Source organism: Pantherophis guttatus, chromosome 2 (assembly GCF_059756535.1).
Source record: "Pantherophis guttatus breed Tessera chromosome 2, ASM5975653v1, whole genome shotgun sequence".
Taxonomy (NCBI): domain Eukaryota; kingdom Metazoa; phylum Chordata; class Lepidosauria; order Squamata; family Colubridae; genus Pantherophis; species Pantherophis guttatus.
Window position 1 is genome coordinate 93,588,516 of NC_142064.1, and position 15,912 is coordinate 93,604,427.

Sequence of the window (15,912 nt, forward strand, 5' to 3'; positions counted from 1 at the left end):
GAGATGCATTTTGAAGGTTGGAGGAAGGTTACAGGAGAAAAGTAGAAAGAGAAGACAGAGGACTCATTGAGCAGCATTCCCCAACCTTACCAGGTTGGAGGCCCGGAGCAGGGAATGTGGGGGGAGGGAGAGGGGATGCTTTTGTGAGAGGGAAAGGCATTCTTGCACAGCTTCATTTGTGTGAAGGCGGGCCCACCGCTCACATGACTGGAGCTGCACACAAATGGGTACACTGGCCTCTCACACGGCCCAGTTTCAAATAGGCCACCTCCCGGTAATGGGCCTTGGCCCACAGGTTGGGGACCTCTGCCATAGAAGAAAATGTAGTATTGTGGTCCACCAGCAGCCTGCAGAGCTGGCAGCGGAGTCGGACAGTGAGGAGGCTGGGGAGAACAATGGGCCAGACCTGGAGTCTGGGGAAGGCCCGGACGAAGGCTCTGCATCGTAGGCAGAGATGGGGCTGCCAGGGCCATCTGGGAGTGATGCACGGATTCCGGAGCCTCCAGAGTTGGACAGCAGAGAGGCAGAGGAACAGGAGGAGCCTGTTCCTAGTGCATACATGCGCAGAGCTGCCAGAAGGCAAGAGCAACTAAAGCAAAAGGGATGAGTAAGGGACTCAGGAATAAGGCCAGGAGATGATTGGCCCCTCCCATAAGGCTTAAAAGAGCAGCAATGGCTCTTGGGCTCTTTGTAGGAAAGCAATGTTTGTAAATCTATTTCCAGTCGGCGTCTCTTGTTTCTGAACTTCGTGGGGCTTTGCCAAGAAGGCCTTTGGCAGGGTGCCAAAGAAGATAAAGGTTTGTGATAAGCCCGAAGGACTTATTCTGAAAGACTTGTTTTGCAATTAATTTGGACTAAGCTGGGAATGAAGTAATTCTCAGCTGTTACAATGAAATAGGTTTGTTGGGGACTAATTGTGTCTTATAATGACTAAGTGAGCCTAGATCACAACATGTAGTGAGTAAGGCAGGTTGAGAAGAATCTTAGGTTATGGGGTATTAGGGAAGATATATAGGGAAAGAAGTGCAAGAAATGCAATCCAGTTAGTACAAAGGGGAAGAACAACCAGGAGTGTTACGACCCAGGGGCAAAAGGGAACTATGGAGAAGATGAGAGGCCATGAACAAAACGCACAGACCACAATTTTTCCTCTGACGTAAGGCATGCAAATGGATAAAGTATAAATGATGCAAAGGGGCAAGTTATTTTAAAAAAAATAAAACATAACATACGGAATGGGAGAGTTTGGAGGCATTCCATCTGGTAAGAACTCTCCGTCTAAATTCTCTGCAAAAAGAAGCTTTCATTGCTAATATTGATTTTAGTCAGCACTCTCGTTCTTCTGGCTTTTGCATTACCAACGAGGTAATAAAAAAAACCCCTCTTTATAAATAATAAATGAAAGCGGAGAGATTTTTTTATTATTATTACTGTAAGAATGACGCTGTTCTGAGATGCAGCCGTTACGCAGTGCAGTGTGAAGTCAACAGAAGTAGGATGAGGCAAGGGGGGAAATGATGTGGGTTTTTTCAATATCTTATGTCTGTAAAAATCAGACATAAGGTTTTACATGGCATACCCAAAAAAAAAAAGGATGCCTACCGATATCTCCAGACCAAGTAATTTTAAGAGGCTAAATAGAAGAGACCAGGGTTTCATTGCTTTTCATTTTCATTTACAACAACATATTATGATTGACTTGCGGGGCCCGCGCAATGTACAATAAGTTCACATGATGCAGTAGGATTGTGTTTTGTTAGTAGGATTCACTAGGTTAGGGATTTTTCTTTTCTTTTACTGTCTTTCACTGTGAGTTTTATTGGGTTGGGGGGATGCACGAAGAGAGGCTCAGCCATTCTCATTGAACACATGTTGTACTCTGACAATAAAGGTTTGAATTGAATTGCTTTTGTTAAAGTGACAATCCTGATATGTTATGTTGATTTACGTATTTTCTACCCACCCATCTCCTGCCCCAAAGATTATTCTTTGCGCTGCGAGATTCCCCCCTCTTGCAGATGTGGCCCTAATCGTTATCGAGGGCCTGCCTCAATGACGGGCTTTGGGACCCAGAGAGGTGGCATGTGAAAACTAGGGGGTTGAGGGCTTTTTTATCAATTTTTTAAGTTATATTTTTAAGGGGTCCCAGGGAGGGAGAGGGTCAAATTAGAACTCAGGTTGTGGGTTTGGGGGAAAACCCACAAGGGGAAGGGTCGGGGTCGGGTCTGGCCATGAAGCATGGTGGGGGGGTGGGCCTGGGATCGAGGGGGGGTGGTAGAGCTCATCCGGATAGTGTTTTGAATATCAATACTGTGGGTGGGAGGGGTAGATATGGTGGGAGCAGGGGGCCATATCGTGTTAGGGGAGCACGCACTCGCTGTTTATGAGCGATGGCGTGCTCCGGCCCCCAAGGCTCCACCCGTCTCCCAGGTTGCATAGACCCTCAGGGCCCAGGCCTTCGGCTGATGCTATGCAATGCCAGGTCCGTAGTAAATAAAGCCCCCTTCATTTGTGATCTTATTCAGGAGGGGGGTGCGGACCTGGCAGGTATTACGGAGACCTGGTTGGGCCAGGAGGGGGGGGTTCCCCTCATTGAAATGTGCCCACCAGGTTTCCTTGCTTTCCATCAGCCGAGGTCACAGGGAAGGGGCGGGGGGGTAGCGGTTATCATTAAGGAAGGTCTGAAACCGAGGGAGGCCACTGTTCCTCAGATGACCGGCTGTGAATCCCTCCTTGTGAAATGGGGCCATGGGGTTCAGACGGGTTTGCTGATCACGTACCTGGCTCCCTGCCACGTGGCAACAGCCCTGCCCGAGCTACTCAACGTCATCGCTGCGGTGGCGGTTGATACCCCCAGGCTTATGGTCATGGGGGATTTCAACCTACCGTCTGTGGGTGGGGCATCTGAGGTGGCTCGGGAGTTCATGGCTTCCATGACAGCTATGGACCTGACCCAGTTAATTCATGGCCCTACCCACACAGGGGGAAACACGCTGCATCTGGTTTTTGTCTCTGGACAGTGGTTGAGTGATCTCGAGATAGGAGATATAGTCACTGAGCCCTTGTCATGGTCTGATCACTCTCTCCTTCGTCTCGACCTTCAAACCGCTACACCCCACCACAGGGAGGCGGAGCCGGTAAGATGGTTCCGCCCCAGGCGCCTGATGGAACCTGACAGGTTCCAGATGGAGCTTGGACCATTTCCTGAGGCTCTGGCACACGCCTCGACTGGAGACCTAGTGGCCGCCTGGATAGGGTGGCCGCTGGAGCTCTGGACCGGGTTGTGCCTTTGTGGCCTCTGACCCAGCGCCGATCTCATTTAGCTCCTTGGTTCACTGAGGAGCTGAGGGAGTTGAAGCGCCGGAAAAGATGCCTAGAGAGTAGTTGGAGGGCCAGTCTTTCTGAATCTGACCGGACACTGGTAAGATCTCATATTAGGAATTACCTAGTGGCGATAAAAGCAGCGAAATGTAGCTATTTTGCTGCTCTTATTGCGTCATCAGATAATCGCCCGGCCGCCCTGTTTAGGGTGACCCGCTCCCTGCTCCACCAGGAAGCGCGGGAGGACCCCTTGGAGGGTAGAGCCAAGGATTTTGTTCAGTATCTGTATGATAAAATCACTCAGATTCGGGAAGATCTGGACTCCGACTGGGTAGTCTCAGGGGGAGGGACTGGGGCAGGTCTTGAGAATGTTATCTGGGATGAGTTTGATCCTGTGACCCCTGAGGACGTGGACAGGATTCTGGGTAGACTGAACGCGACCACTTGTTTATTGGACCCGTGTCCCTCCTGGTTAGTGCTGGCTTCTCGGGAGGTGACACGAGGCTGGTTCCAGGGGATTATAAATGCTTCGTTGGGTGAGGGTGACTTTCCTGCCACCTTGAAAGAGGCGGTGGTGAGGCCTCTCCTCAAGAAGCCTTCCCTGGACCCGGCAATGTTGGTAAATTATCGTCCGGTCTCCAACCTTCGTTTTGTGGCGAAGGTTGTTGAGAGTGTGGTTGCGCAACAGTTCCCCCAGCACCTGGATGAAACAATGTATCTGGATCCGTTCCAGTCGGGCTTCAGGCCTGGGTACAGCATGGAAACGGCATTGGTCACATTGGTTGATGATCTCTGGAGGGCTCGGGACAGGGGGTGCTCCTCTGTCCTGGTCCTGTTAGATCTCTCAGCGGCTTTTGATACCATCGACCATGGTATCATGCTGCACCGGTTGGAAGAGTTAGGGGTGGGAGGCACTGTGTTGCGGTGGTTCTCCTCCTTTCTCTCTGACCGGTCCTAGTCTGTGTTGACAGGGGGACAGAGGTCGACCCCGAGGCCCCTCATATGTGGGGTGCCGCAAGGGTCGGTCCTCTCGCCTCTCCTGTTCAACATTTATGTGAAGCTGCTGGGCGAGATCATCCGTGGTTTCGGGGTGGAGTACCATCAGTGCACTGACGACACCCAGCTGTACATCTCCACCCTGGATCACCCCAACGATGCCCTTGAAGTGATGTCCCGGTGCCTGGAGGCTGTACGGATCTGGATGGGGAGGAACAGGCTCAGGCTCAACCCATCCAAGACCGAGTGGCTGTGGTTTCCGACGTCCCGATATAGTCAGTTGGCACCATCACTGACTATTGGGGGCGAATCATTGGCCCCCACGGAGAGGGCCTGCAACTTGGGCATCCTCCTGGATTCACGGCTGTCTTTAGAAGAGCATTTGACAGCCGTGACCGGGAGGATTTTTCATTAGGTTCGCCTGATTCGCCAGTTGCGTCCCTTTCTGGATCGGGACTCCTTATGCACGGTCACTCATGCCCTCATCACCTCCCGCCTGGACTATTTCAATGCTCTCTACATGGGGCTCCCCTTGAGGAGCACCCAGAGGCTCCAATTGGTGCAGAGTGCGGCCGCGCGGGTGGTAATGGGAGCGACATGGCGCTCCCATGTAACACCTCTCCTGCGCGAGCTGCACTGGCTCCCGGTGGTCTTCCAGGTGCGCTTCAAGGTTTTGGTTACCACCTTTAAAGTGCTCCATGGCTTAGGACCTGGTTATCTACGGGACCGCCTACTACCACCAATAGCCTCCCACCGGCCAGTATGCTCTCATAGAGAGGGACTCCTCCGGGTGCCGTCAGCCAAACAGTGTCGATTGGTGGCCCCTAGGGGGAGAGCCTTCTCTGTGGGGGCACCTACCATCTGGAATGAGCTCCCCCCGGAGATACAGAGGATCCCGGATCTGCGCACCTTCCGCCGCGCTGTGAAGACCTTTTTATTCCACCAGGCGGGCTTGGCCTAATCTTTTCCCTCTTTTTAATATGTAAATTTTAATCTGTTTTTAAATTATTGGGGTGTTTTAATCTGTCTGGGCCAAAATGATTTAATTTGATTTTATCTGGTTTTTAAATTTTTTGTATCTATGTATTTTATTGTTTGGCTGTTCACCGTCCTGAGTCCTTCGGGAGTAGGGCGGTATACAAATCAAATAAACTATAAACTATAACTATTCAGAACTTTCTTCCCCTTAGTGAAGTGTTATATTGTATAGTTTGTGAAGACTGCTAAGATTGATGCTGTTACATTTTCAAAGGTCACAGTTGTGTTTCTTCAATATTTCCCTAGGCTACTCCTTGCATTCCCATTAAAAAACACAACAACAGACATCAGCTGTATGATGTCTTGACCCACAGCAACTCTGGCATTTTTTTAAAAAATAGTCATTACCTCAGACTGAAACAATTTGGTGGCTGGCCAATGTGGCTGTATCCCAGCCAGAAATGTTGAGGTAGAGCAGGGGTGGGTTCTACTTACCTTTACTACCGGCTCACAATGGGATCCGATAGTACCTTGCTTCTGTGCATGATGTTGTGACCCCGACTCCCGAGCCTGTCCTAACAGAGGAAGACGACTCAGAAGGTGATGGGGAGTAACTGATAAGGCCTCCCTCTCCAGGACCCTCCTCTCTGGCAATGCTTCAGGTTCCATCCGAAGGCCAAGAGGAACAGCCTGGGATATGCCAGGAGGAAAGCATATCGGAACAATAACAGATAGGGAGTGAGGATGATGAATCCTGGCTTGATCCCAGGCAGCATCGGAGTGCGCAGCAACAAAAGAGGCGTGGGAGGGCCAGAGATTGAGCTGAGTCACTGAGCCACACCCCACAAGGAATAAAAGTGGGTGTGATTGCTCTTCAGGCTTTGTGACGGTCAAAGTTAAAAACCTGAGAGTCACATTGCGTTACCTGAAATCTGGCTTGTGAATATTTGGATTGGACCTTGGCTAACTCTTGCTTCGTGGATTACTTTTTGTTACTGAACCGGACTGAGGATAAACTCTCTCTTGCTTACTGTGAGTGAAAACTGACTTGGCAGGCATTTCACAGTTTACTGCCGAAACTCTTATCTGCAAGGGTTTCTAGTCTGATTGCTTAATAAAATCTTGGCAGGCATGTCTGGTTGTGTGTTTGCCTGTGTGGGGAAGGGGGACAGAACACATGCGCACATCACCGATGATGACATCCGGGCCAGTGGGCGGGGGCGGGCCCTCCCACCGGTTTTACTATCAGTTCTTGTGAACCGGTCCAAACCGGGGGCAACCCACCACTGAGGTAGAGGTAGGAAAGCGAGAACTGCTACAATATTCATGGGGAAATGATGGTTTGGTAGGTATTTCTCCTTTTGAAATTGAAAGTGTTCAAGTCTTCAAGTGTTTAGCCGCTCATACGTGTGCCTTTACGTTCTTCACCCTGAACACTGAAAGACACACACTATTTTAGCTGTTCCTGAGCTGATGGACAAAAATCATACTTTTATACATTATTTTGACATCATCGTATGTTTATAAAGGGTAGAATCGTAGGTCATAACCATGTTGAAGGCAACAGTGCTACATTGGCTCTGGTGAAAAAAGTCTGCTGTTCAGGACTAAAATATATTTCATGCAAACTCTAGACCAGATTGTATGAAAAAGAAACCTGATTATGAAAAATATGTCCTTATGAATCATTCCATTCTATTCCATTCATCAATTGCTCAATAAGAAGACTTATTCTGGACAATGTACAGAATACAAATACAGGTTAAAAATTGCAATGTCCTTAATGCAACTGAAGCAATCGCAAGTTAAACAACTAGGAAATGAAAACAAATTAGTTTAAAACATTGCATGAATGATGTGATACTTATTGACTGAGCTAGTGGCATGCAATTAACTGCAAATAACTAAACACATCGGAAAAGAATATTAAATTATAAATTTGGCAAAATAATCGTGGTAATCCCTAGGAGATCTTAAACTTTTAAAAAGCCTGGGAAAATCAAGTTGCACGGTAAGGATATTAGACTTTGAGGAGGATATTCCAAGTCAATGGTACATTCTTAGAAAAGTCTGGAAGTTGAGTCATGTCAACTGAACTTTTCTTTTTGGTTTTGCTGTTTGTCCAAGAAACTTCTTCCGTCTTCAGAAACTTTAAGAAGTCAGTTGCTATGGCTCAAATTCCAGACACCTCTATCTGGATGACTGAAAATCTTTATCAGTATTATTGGGAAGGGGTATTTCCACTTGTTTAAAGTCCAATTTGTTGACCAAGCCTTTTTTATTCAACACATTAAGCCAAAACTAAATACAATACATTATAGTTGATTGTTAGGTAGGAATCCTGACATTATATCCATATCCAGATGAAAATTTTACATTAAGCATTGATTCAGCAGGCTAGCAATTACATATTGACTTGAAAAATGACTATGATAATATAAGGCTGTCTAGATGTTACTTACAACTTTCAACAGCACCATCCAGCATTTTAAAGAGTAAGAAATTAGGGAAATTGTAGTTCAGCAATATCTGGAAAGTCACTTAAATATTGATAAGATTCTCCACTGTTATTCTCAGCTAGGAATAATTACTTAATTGAGAAACTGAAATGGAAATCTGGTCATTTTTGCTGTTTACTGCAGGAATGGATCGACCATAAATTGTGCTGGAATCCTGAAGATTATGGTGGGATCACTGCAATTCGGGTTCCATCTGAATCTCTCTGGCTCCCTGATATTGTTTTATTTGAAAAGTGAGTATTGGGATCCTAATGCAGTGAGGGGTGGCTATTTTCTCAAAGATAATCCTCTGTTTCAGAGAGATCTGAAGGGCTATCCAGTTGATGTCTTGGCTGAAATTGTCAACCAGAAGGACATGCATAGCAACTCAAGTGCAAATCTGTGAAGTATTTGTTATTGTTGTCTGTAGTGGTTTTCTATTTGTTCCTGAATTTCTTTGGCCTACTTGAAATTTACCTAAGCAAGTTTTCTCAGACACTATAGGTAGAGTCCATTTGCTTCGGCCTCACTTCAAAAACATTTATTCAATTCTTGCTGTATCAGTACTTTCTTGAAATATTTCAAAATACTTCCTAATATAAAGAATAATTTAAATTGATCAAAAGCAATGGATTAGACCGCATATTTTGTTCACTGAGGAGGTTATTTCAGGAGGTTATTGGATGCTGTAGACCAGGGGTGTCAAACCTGCCTGCGTGGGCCACGCCCAACACTGGTTTAGCGAAGGGGGGGAAAGTTGCAATATGTCATGCGACAACATGTCGACATGAGTTTGACACCCGTGCTGTAGACTTTACAATCCAAAGGTGAAGAAAGTGGTCCAAACTTAGAGGGAAAGATCTGATCCCACAACATTCCCACAACATCTCAGGTGTCTTAGAGTCAGGTGGTCTTTTCTTCTCTGAGCCCAGAGCAATGAAGCTGATAAAGGCAAAAATATATTCCATGGGCATATCAGGAACAGCTTGAATCTTCAGGAATTTGGGGGGGGCGGGGGGATAGTGAATGTAATTTTCTTATTATTGAAGCAATTAATACATGTTGAAAACCATGCTTAAGATGTGAGGGTGGTGGCACCTATAGGGCACGGCTAAGATAAAAGTTGTTTTTCATCTATATCTCCTTTCCTTCCTCATCCCACTTAGGATTGCTATCTACTAGAATTAATTGATTAAATATTACAGGCATAATATGAAACATTCTGATTGACAATTTAATTTAAGGAAATCTGATTGTGGGACTTCTACCAGGCTAGTAAGTCAAAAAAGTGTTCTTTGAAAACTCATATTTGAGCACAGATTTTGCCATAAGGAACAATTCTCCTAACTCTTTTTAAGTTTTATTTCTGAGGTCTGATTTGCAGGCAGGCAGTAACTTCCACAAATGTGAACTCACAAGAAATAGAATCCTTTTAAAACAAGCAGAAAGAATTGTTAAGTAGGCTACCACTATAACTGCAATAGGAAACAAACCTGACATAGGGGAAAAAATTATTGGAACAAGCATCATGATATGTAATTTAAGAACAGTTTTCTCCTCTATCCTTTCTAGTGCTGATGGGCGATTTGAAGGTTCATTGATGACAAAAGCAATAATTAAGTACAATGGGATAGTAGTATGGAGACCTCCAGCCAGTTATAAAAGTTCCTGCACGATGGATGTGACCTTTTTCCCATTTGACAGGCAGAATTGCTCCATGAAATTTGGATCATGGACCTACGATGGCAACATGGTTGACCTGATCCTAGTAGACGAAAATGTGGATAGGACAGACTTTTTTGATAACGGGGAATGGGAAATCCTAAATGCCAAAGGAATGAAAGGAAACCGAAAAGACGGATTATATTCCTACCCATTCATCACCTATTCTTTTGTTTTAAGACGCCTCCCACTGTTCTACACACTTTTCTTAATAATTCCATGCCTAGGGCTATCCTTTTTAACAGTGCTCGTGTTTTACTTGCCCTCGGATGAGGGAGAGAAACTATCACTCTCGACCTCTGTTTTAGTTTCCCTCACAGTTTTTCTCCTGGTCATTGAAGAAATCATCCCCTCTTCCTCCAAAGTCATACCCTTGATTGGCGAGTACTTGTTGTTCATCATGATTTTTGTCACCCTTTCAATCATTGTGACAATTTTTATAATTAATGTGCACCATCGTTCCTCGGCCACCTACCATCCCATGGCTCCCTGGGTGAGAAGACTTTTCCTACAGAAATTGCCCAAGCTGCTCTTCATGAAAGGACACGTCGATCGCTGTGCTTTCGCGGATCCAGAAGGAACTCTAAAACCAAAACTGAGGAAGTATAAAAACAAACAATTGAAAGATGGAGAAAAGGTGGTGGTGGCGTTCTTGGAAAAAGCTGCCGATTCCATTAAATATATCTCCAGGCATGTCAAAAAGGAGCACTTCATTAGGCAGGTAAGTTAGGAAACAAGAGTGGTCTGATGTCAGTTTTCCATTTACCTCATCTCCCAATTCCCACAGCAATGTCTTAGGCCTAAAGATGCAGTAACCTGTATCGCTATTATCCTTCTCATCTTTCACATAATTTTTTTCTCAACTTTTCATCTTTCCTACTACTTTCTCCTTATGATTTATCACTTGTTGTTTTTATTTTATGATTAATGATTCTAACTACAATTTTTGATCTATGACCTATCACTTTGTTGTTTGTATGTACACTGAGAGCTTATGCACCAGAGACAAATTCCTTCTCTGTCCAATCACACTTGGCCAATAAAGAATCATATTCTATTCTTGTTCCAAAGTTAGAGAAGAACTTAAACCTACATTTTAAAACAAATCATCAGGTCATAGCAAACATGGACAAACTAATCCTGAAAAAGCTTTTCTTATATTTGTAAATTTAGAATACGTTGCAACATTGGGCCAGGATTCTTCTAATCCAGCATTGTCCAAGTTTTAAAGCAAAGAAAAGTAATCCCTTGCCATTGACAGTGATGGTTGGGGCTTGTGAAATTGCAGATCTCAACATTTGGAGGAAACAACAACTTCCTTATCCTAGATAATTCAGTAAAAATTGACTAATGTCTATCAAAGGAACATGTTTTATCCTTTGTTTACCCTTGTGTAAAATGAAAAGAAATGATTGAGCTTGGCATTTTGAAAAAGAATGAAGTTAAAGTCAGAAAATGGTTAATATTAGACTTAAGTTTAATCTGATGCATTATGTACCAGTTATAAATTGTTAGCTTCCAGCATAAATACAGTCCATGTTTCTGAATATGTTTTTCTGCTCCAAAGGACAATACTGCTTATTACCGTTAATATGGGAAATAGAAGTAAGGAATTAACTTACCTAACTGATGAATAATTTTGGTTATGTAACATTCCCTTAAAAAAACTTCTACTTCAGAGAACATGAAAAGGATAATGAATACAAATTCAAATCTACTTCAAAGATAGACAATCAGTGGGCTGCTAAGCAAGTATTCACCTAAAAATCTGTCTTCGTCATTGAGCTTGCTTTGGCTGCCATTTCCTGTTGCTCACTGAGTGCCAGTCATTGGCCAGAGTGTAGCTAGGCAATGCCCACACCATAGTCAGTTGCTGGCTGAGTCAAAGAGCACCCACGCATTGTGGCCCACAGGCATACAATGACAATAACCAGGTTTCATCAGCGTTTAGGCGGGAGACTAGCTAATCGCCTCAGCAGTGTGGCCACAAGTTCCACCAACAGATATAACATAAAAATATAAAAAGCAAACTATTTCTTGAGAATGACCAGCTCACTAGTAACTACCTATAAGCAGATTTAATTTGGCTTTTGGTTTCTTCAAGTTGCAATCCTATCTCTATATAGAGACAAGCGGGAACTTGTGATTCATGCTGACTCTGCTTGGTCAGCTGCATTGAAACAAAATAATTTTACATAACTTTTATGGGTCATGCTCAATATTCAATATCCCCTAAAGATTGTATCAATGCTTATTGAACAAGAGACTTACACCACATCTGACCCACCACAGATGGTGACCCTCTACCTAATGCCATGTATCCTTAGTAGTCTGCTGTGTTCTTCACAGGATTATCAAGCATAAATTTATATGATGGAACATAAACTTGGTTCTGGGAATAGAGAAGAGTTGAATGGCCCATTGAGGATGGGAGAGATTCAAAAAAGACCATTCAAGGAAAGAAGAAAGCACAAGATAAAAATCCAGAGTAACTCCATCTGATTGGGGGGAGGGGGGTTTGTACTGTATAAAGTAGAAACTCAAATACTTTGGCCACCTAATGAGAAGGAAGGACTCACTGGAGAAGTACCTAATGCTGGGAAAGATTGAGGGCAAAAGAAGAAGGGGATGACAGAGAACGAGGTGGCTGGATGGAGTCACTGAAGCAGTAGGCGTGAGCTTAAATGGACTCCAGAGGATGGTAGAGGACAGGAAATCCTGGAGGAACATTGTCCATGGAGTTGCAATAGGTCGGACACGACTTCGTAACTAACAACAACAACAAGTATTCTACTATACTGTAGATTCTCAAAAAGAAAATCCTAAAAAAATGAAGATCATTCCTACAATCTCTGTTTCTGGACCTTGCATACTTTGAAGGCTGAGCGTTGATGATTTAAGTCCCAAGTATATTTTAAACCATGACTTCACTTGTATAAAATGAGCATTAAACTCACAATTCTTATTTTCCTCCCTTCTCCTAGGTAGTGCACGACTGGAAGTTTGTAGCTCAAGTTCTTGACCGGATCTTCCTGTGGCTGTTTTTGGTGGTATCTGTGATCGGGTCTGTTCTTATATTTACTCCTGCTTTGGAGATGTGGTTGCATACTGGTTTGTAGGAATAAAACCATCAATCATGTAAGAATCAACTGGAGGAAGGAAACAGAAGATCAAGATGCCTGGTTTGGTAACATTCAGTGTGCACAGAATCAACAGGAATGTCATTGACACCCAACTATGCTGTGCAGATTCAGATCAAGTTTTAGATTAAATCTTTTAGCTACTAAACTCGTGAGATGGGCATGGATTGCACAAATGACTACTTTCACCTATATTTATTGAATTTATAGGCATTTATCTGTTTACCAAAATGCTATAGAAAAACAGATAAAAATATAAATATAAGAATATAAGAGTTTTACATACTGTATGTTCATCACCTTGAGTTACTTATAAAGTAATAAAGGCAGGATAAAATAAAATCTAATAAATAAAATTGGTATTTCAGCATTAGAAACTTAGATTATTTCTTGTTTTAGTTTACATGACAGATGTTGCATTTTGTTGAACTTTAGTTTTTATCAGCTCAAACCAATAAGACCAGAGTTATAGTTCAGTTTAAACTGTAATAGCTTTTCCCCCAAATAATCTTTAAACCTCAAAGAACATTCCATGAGTTGTTTTCTGCTCATTTATTGGGAATTTTTCAAACTATTCTCTGACCGAACCCCTCCCTCATGCTTCCAAAATGTTGATACTTGTGCAAATGAAGGAAATTGGTCGCCGGTTTCCCCGTAGATGGATGTAACTTAACATTTAATTTTAAAAAGTCCCATTTTTTTTTAAAAAAAGAAAATGTTAAAGAAGTCCGCAAAAATCATGAGGAAAGATTTATGTAACTGGTCTTTCCACCATATTTAATAATCAAATTTCAGAATTCACTTTCCAATATTATACTGACACCAACTGTTGTTGGAAAGATGACAATTTATTGCACTATTTTTTTAAAAAAGATATTTGTGCATAAGATTTATAAAAAGTAAATGTTATAAGCACAGATTTTATATTTTCACACATTGGAGATATATAAAGCATTAATAAAGCCTGAATGTACGCGTTTAAATGTGATGAGCAGCAATGTCCCTATACATTAGTTTTTGAAATGAACTTGAGGACATAATCTTTTTCCATCACTTCAATTCTCACTTTCTCAAAAGCATCATACTATTTAAATTAACAGGATTTGCTTTTGATCACCCCGCTAAAACATTTTGTGAAGCTTACAGACCAGTGTTTCTCAGCCCCTTTAAGCTATGTGGATTCAACTCCAAGAATTTCCCAGCCAGTATGGCTGGCCAGGAAATTCTGGAAGTTGAAGTCTACACGACTTAAATATGTTGAAACTGAGGAGGACTGTTACAGATTATCGGTACTGCAGGATCCAATCTGAATCGGTCACCAAGACAAGAGGTTTAGCCTTCCAAGCTTTTGGACTCATGCTGGAGCCCATCCTCAGGGAATTTCTCTCACTAGAATCTCTCTCTCTCTCTTTTTGATGAGAGAGAAGTTCCCTGAAGATGGGCTCCAGCATGAGTCGGAAACCTCAGAAGACTAAAGCTCTGGTCCCAGTGACCGATCCAGATTGGATTTTGCAACATGATCCTGGGACATATATATTTGCTTTCATTCATTATCAGTACTGACTGGTGCACATGAAAGAAACATTAACATCAATTGCTCCTCATATATGATTGACTTTATATCACCTAACTAGAAGCCGTGTAGACCAGGACTGTTTATACAGTATGTCATTTAATACTTGCCCTGCATGATTAATAATGAGCAAATCTGCTTTGCTGGGATCAGCAATTAGGGCTGTCAGATTATTCCAGTCTAAACATGATGGCATCTCTATGTCTTTGCTGCTGGAAAGGTGCTTTAAAATACAGATGCACAATGGTTTTGCTTTGTTCAGTGTGATGGTTAGTATGCTGTAGGTGGCTGAGTACAAGTAAATAAGGATGTGTCATAGCTGAAAACCCAAATGGATCTTGGAACTGTCCTGGCTGATACACAATTATTGTACTTTATACTGGTTGAACTCCATGGGCTACATGAGTTACCAAAGGCTGGAATTCAAGAACACTAATATGCTTAATTTAAAGTATTAGTTAGCACCCAGAGCAACCTTATCTATTTTCAAAGGAAAATAAGAGATATGTTCACCAAGCAGCTTTAAAATAAATGACGATAAAGTGCTGAAAAATTGACTGGTGTAGTGGAAGCTATTTAATATTGATATATAACTATATATCATGATATATAATTAGAAAAGGGTTGCATCTACCAGCATATTCTTAAAAGTACTTATATCTTGCTAGAGTTAAGGTTGGAGATTTTTACTTTCAAGAAAAGCTGAATACTTGACAAAGATCTGGAATGGGATTTAGACTTTTTTCAGTCTCTAAAAAAATATACTTGCACATGAACATATTCTATGACTAGAATCCTCATAATGGTTCGAGAGAAGACTTAAGATGGATGCTTTTTAATTTTAAAATAATTATTGTCCAGATAATCTATATTGAAAGGCAGTGGAAAGAAAATTAGGAACATTATCTTGATGTCTTCAAAATGACAGCATTTATCCTTCTGTCGAAACAGCTTCTATCTGCCTGTAGATTTTCAATGTCTTGTAGTATTTCCATGCCATTTTTTGAAGACCAGTTTTCCTGCCTGTCAGAGGGTATATGTTTTCATTTCCTCATGTATATCCAAAAGATCCCCTTTGGATCCTAATAATGTCTCCTCCAGAGCTCTATACCAGTCTTAGGAGTAGCAGTCAATATGTGAAGAGGCTTATAAGAAGTTTATACCACTGTTTTTCTATAAGTAAGAGCTGATTTTATCCAAAGGCAAGGGTCCAAAATCATGTACTGTCATAATTCCAATGCTAGCAGGCTACAGACACAACCAATAGTAGTTGAACTCAGCTTTGCCTTATTGTATTATATTCTCCCTGGAGTGTTGATGTTACACCTCCAAACTTCAATTCTAGGGTTCTACCATATGTTAGCCACAATTGCAGTTTTTTGCTTGCTGGGTTTCAAGACAATGTCCACATTTTTACTTATACCACTTAGGTTTCAGGACTTTCTTGCACCTGAGCGAAAAATGGTAAGCTATTCCTATGGATTAGTTCATAAGTGATGTGACGTGTTTATTGAAGCTCTCTCTCCTTCAGTTCAGCTCATAAAGTCCATCTGGGTGCAATCAGTAAGTGATACTATGGAAAATAATTGTGTTCTACATTCAGTCCACCTCTCCTAGCATGGGAAGTAAAAATATTTAGTGCAATGACTACAAAGTCTCTATGTCTTATATGTGAGCATAACAC

The 15,912-nt window shown here is 42.6% G+C and overlaps 1 protein-coding gene across 1 annotated transcript in view; it reads left to right on the forward strand.

Moving 5' to 3' along the window:
- The window catches only part of CHRNB3 (cholinergic receptor nicotinic beta 3 subunit), a 30,584-nt gene extending 17,552 nt beyond the window's left edge, over positions 1–13,032 (forward strand). Inside the window, exons 4-6 of the mRNA XM_034410704.3 lie at positions 7,938–8,047; positions 9,366–10,236; positions 12,500–13,032. Coding sequence (XP_034266595.2) covers positions 7,938–8,047; positions 9,366–10,236; positions 12,500–12,634 — 1,116 coding nt within the window. The 3' untranslated portion in view covers positions 12,635–13,032. The remainder of the gene's footprint in view (positions 1–7,937; positions 8,048–9,365; positions 10,237–12,499) is intronic.
- The last annotated feature ends 2,880 nt before the right edge of the window (positions 13,033–15,912 follow it).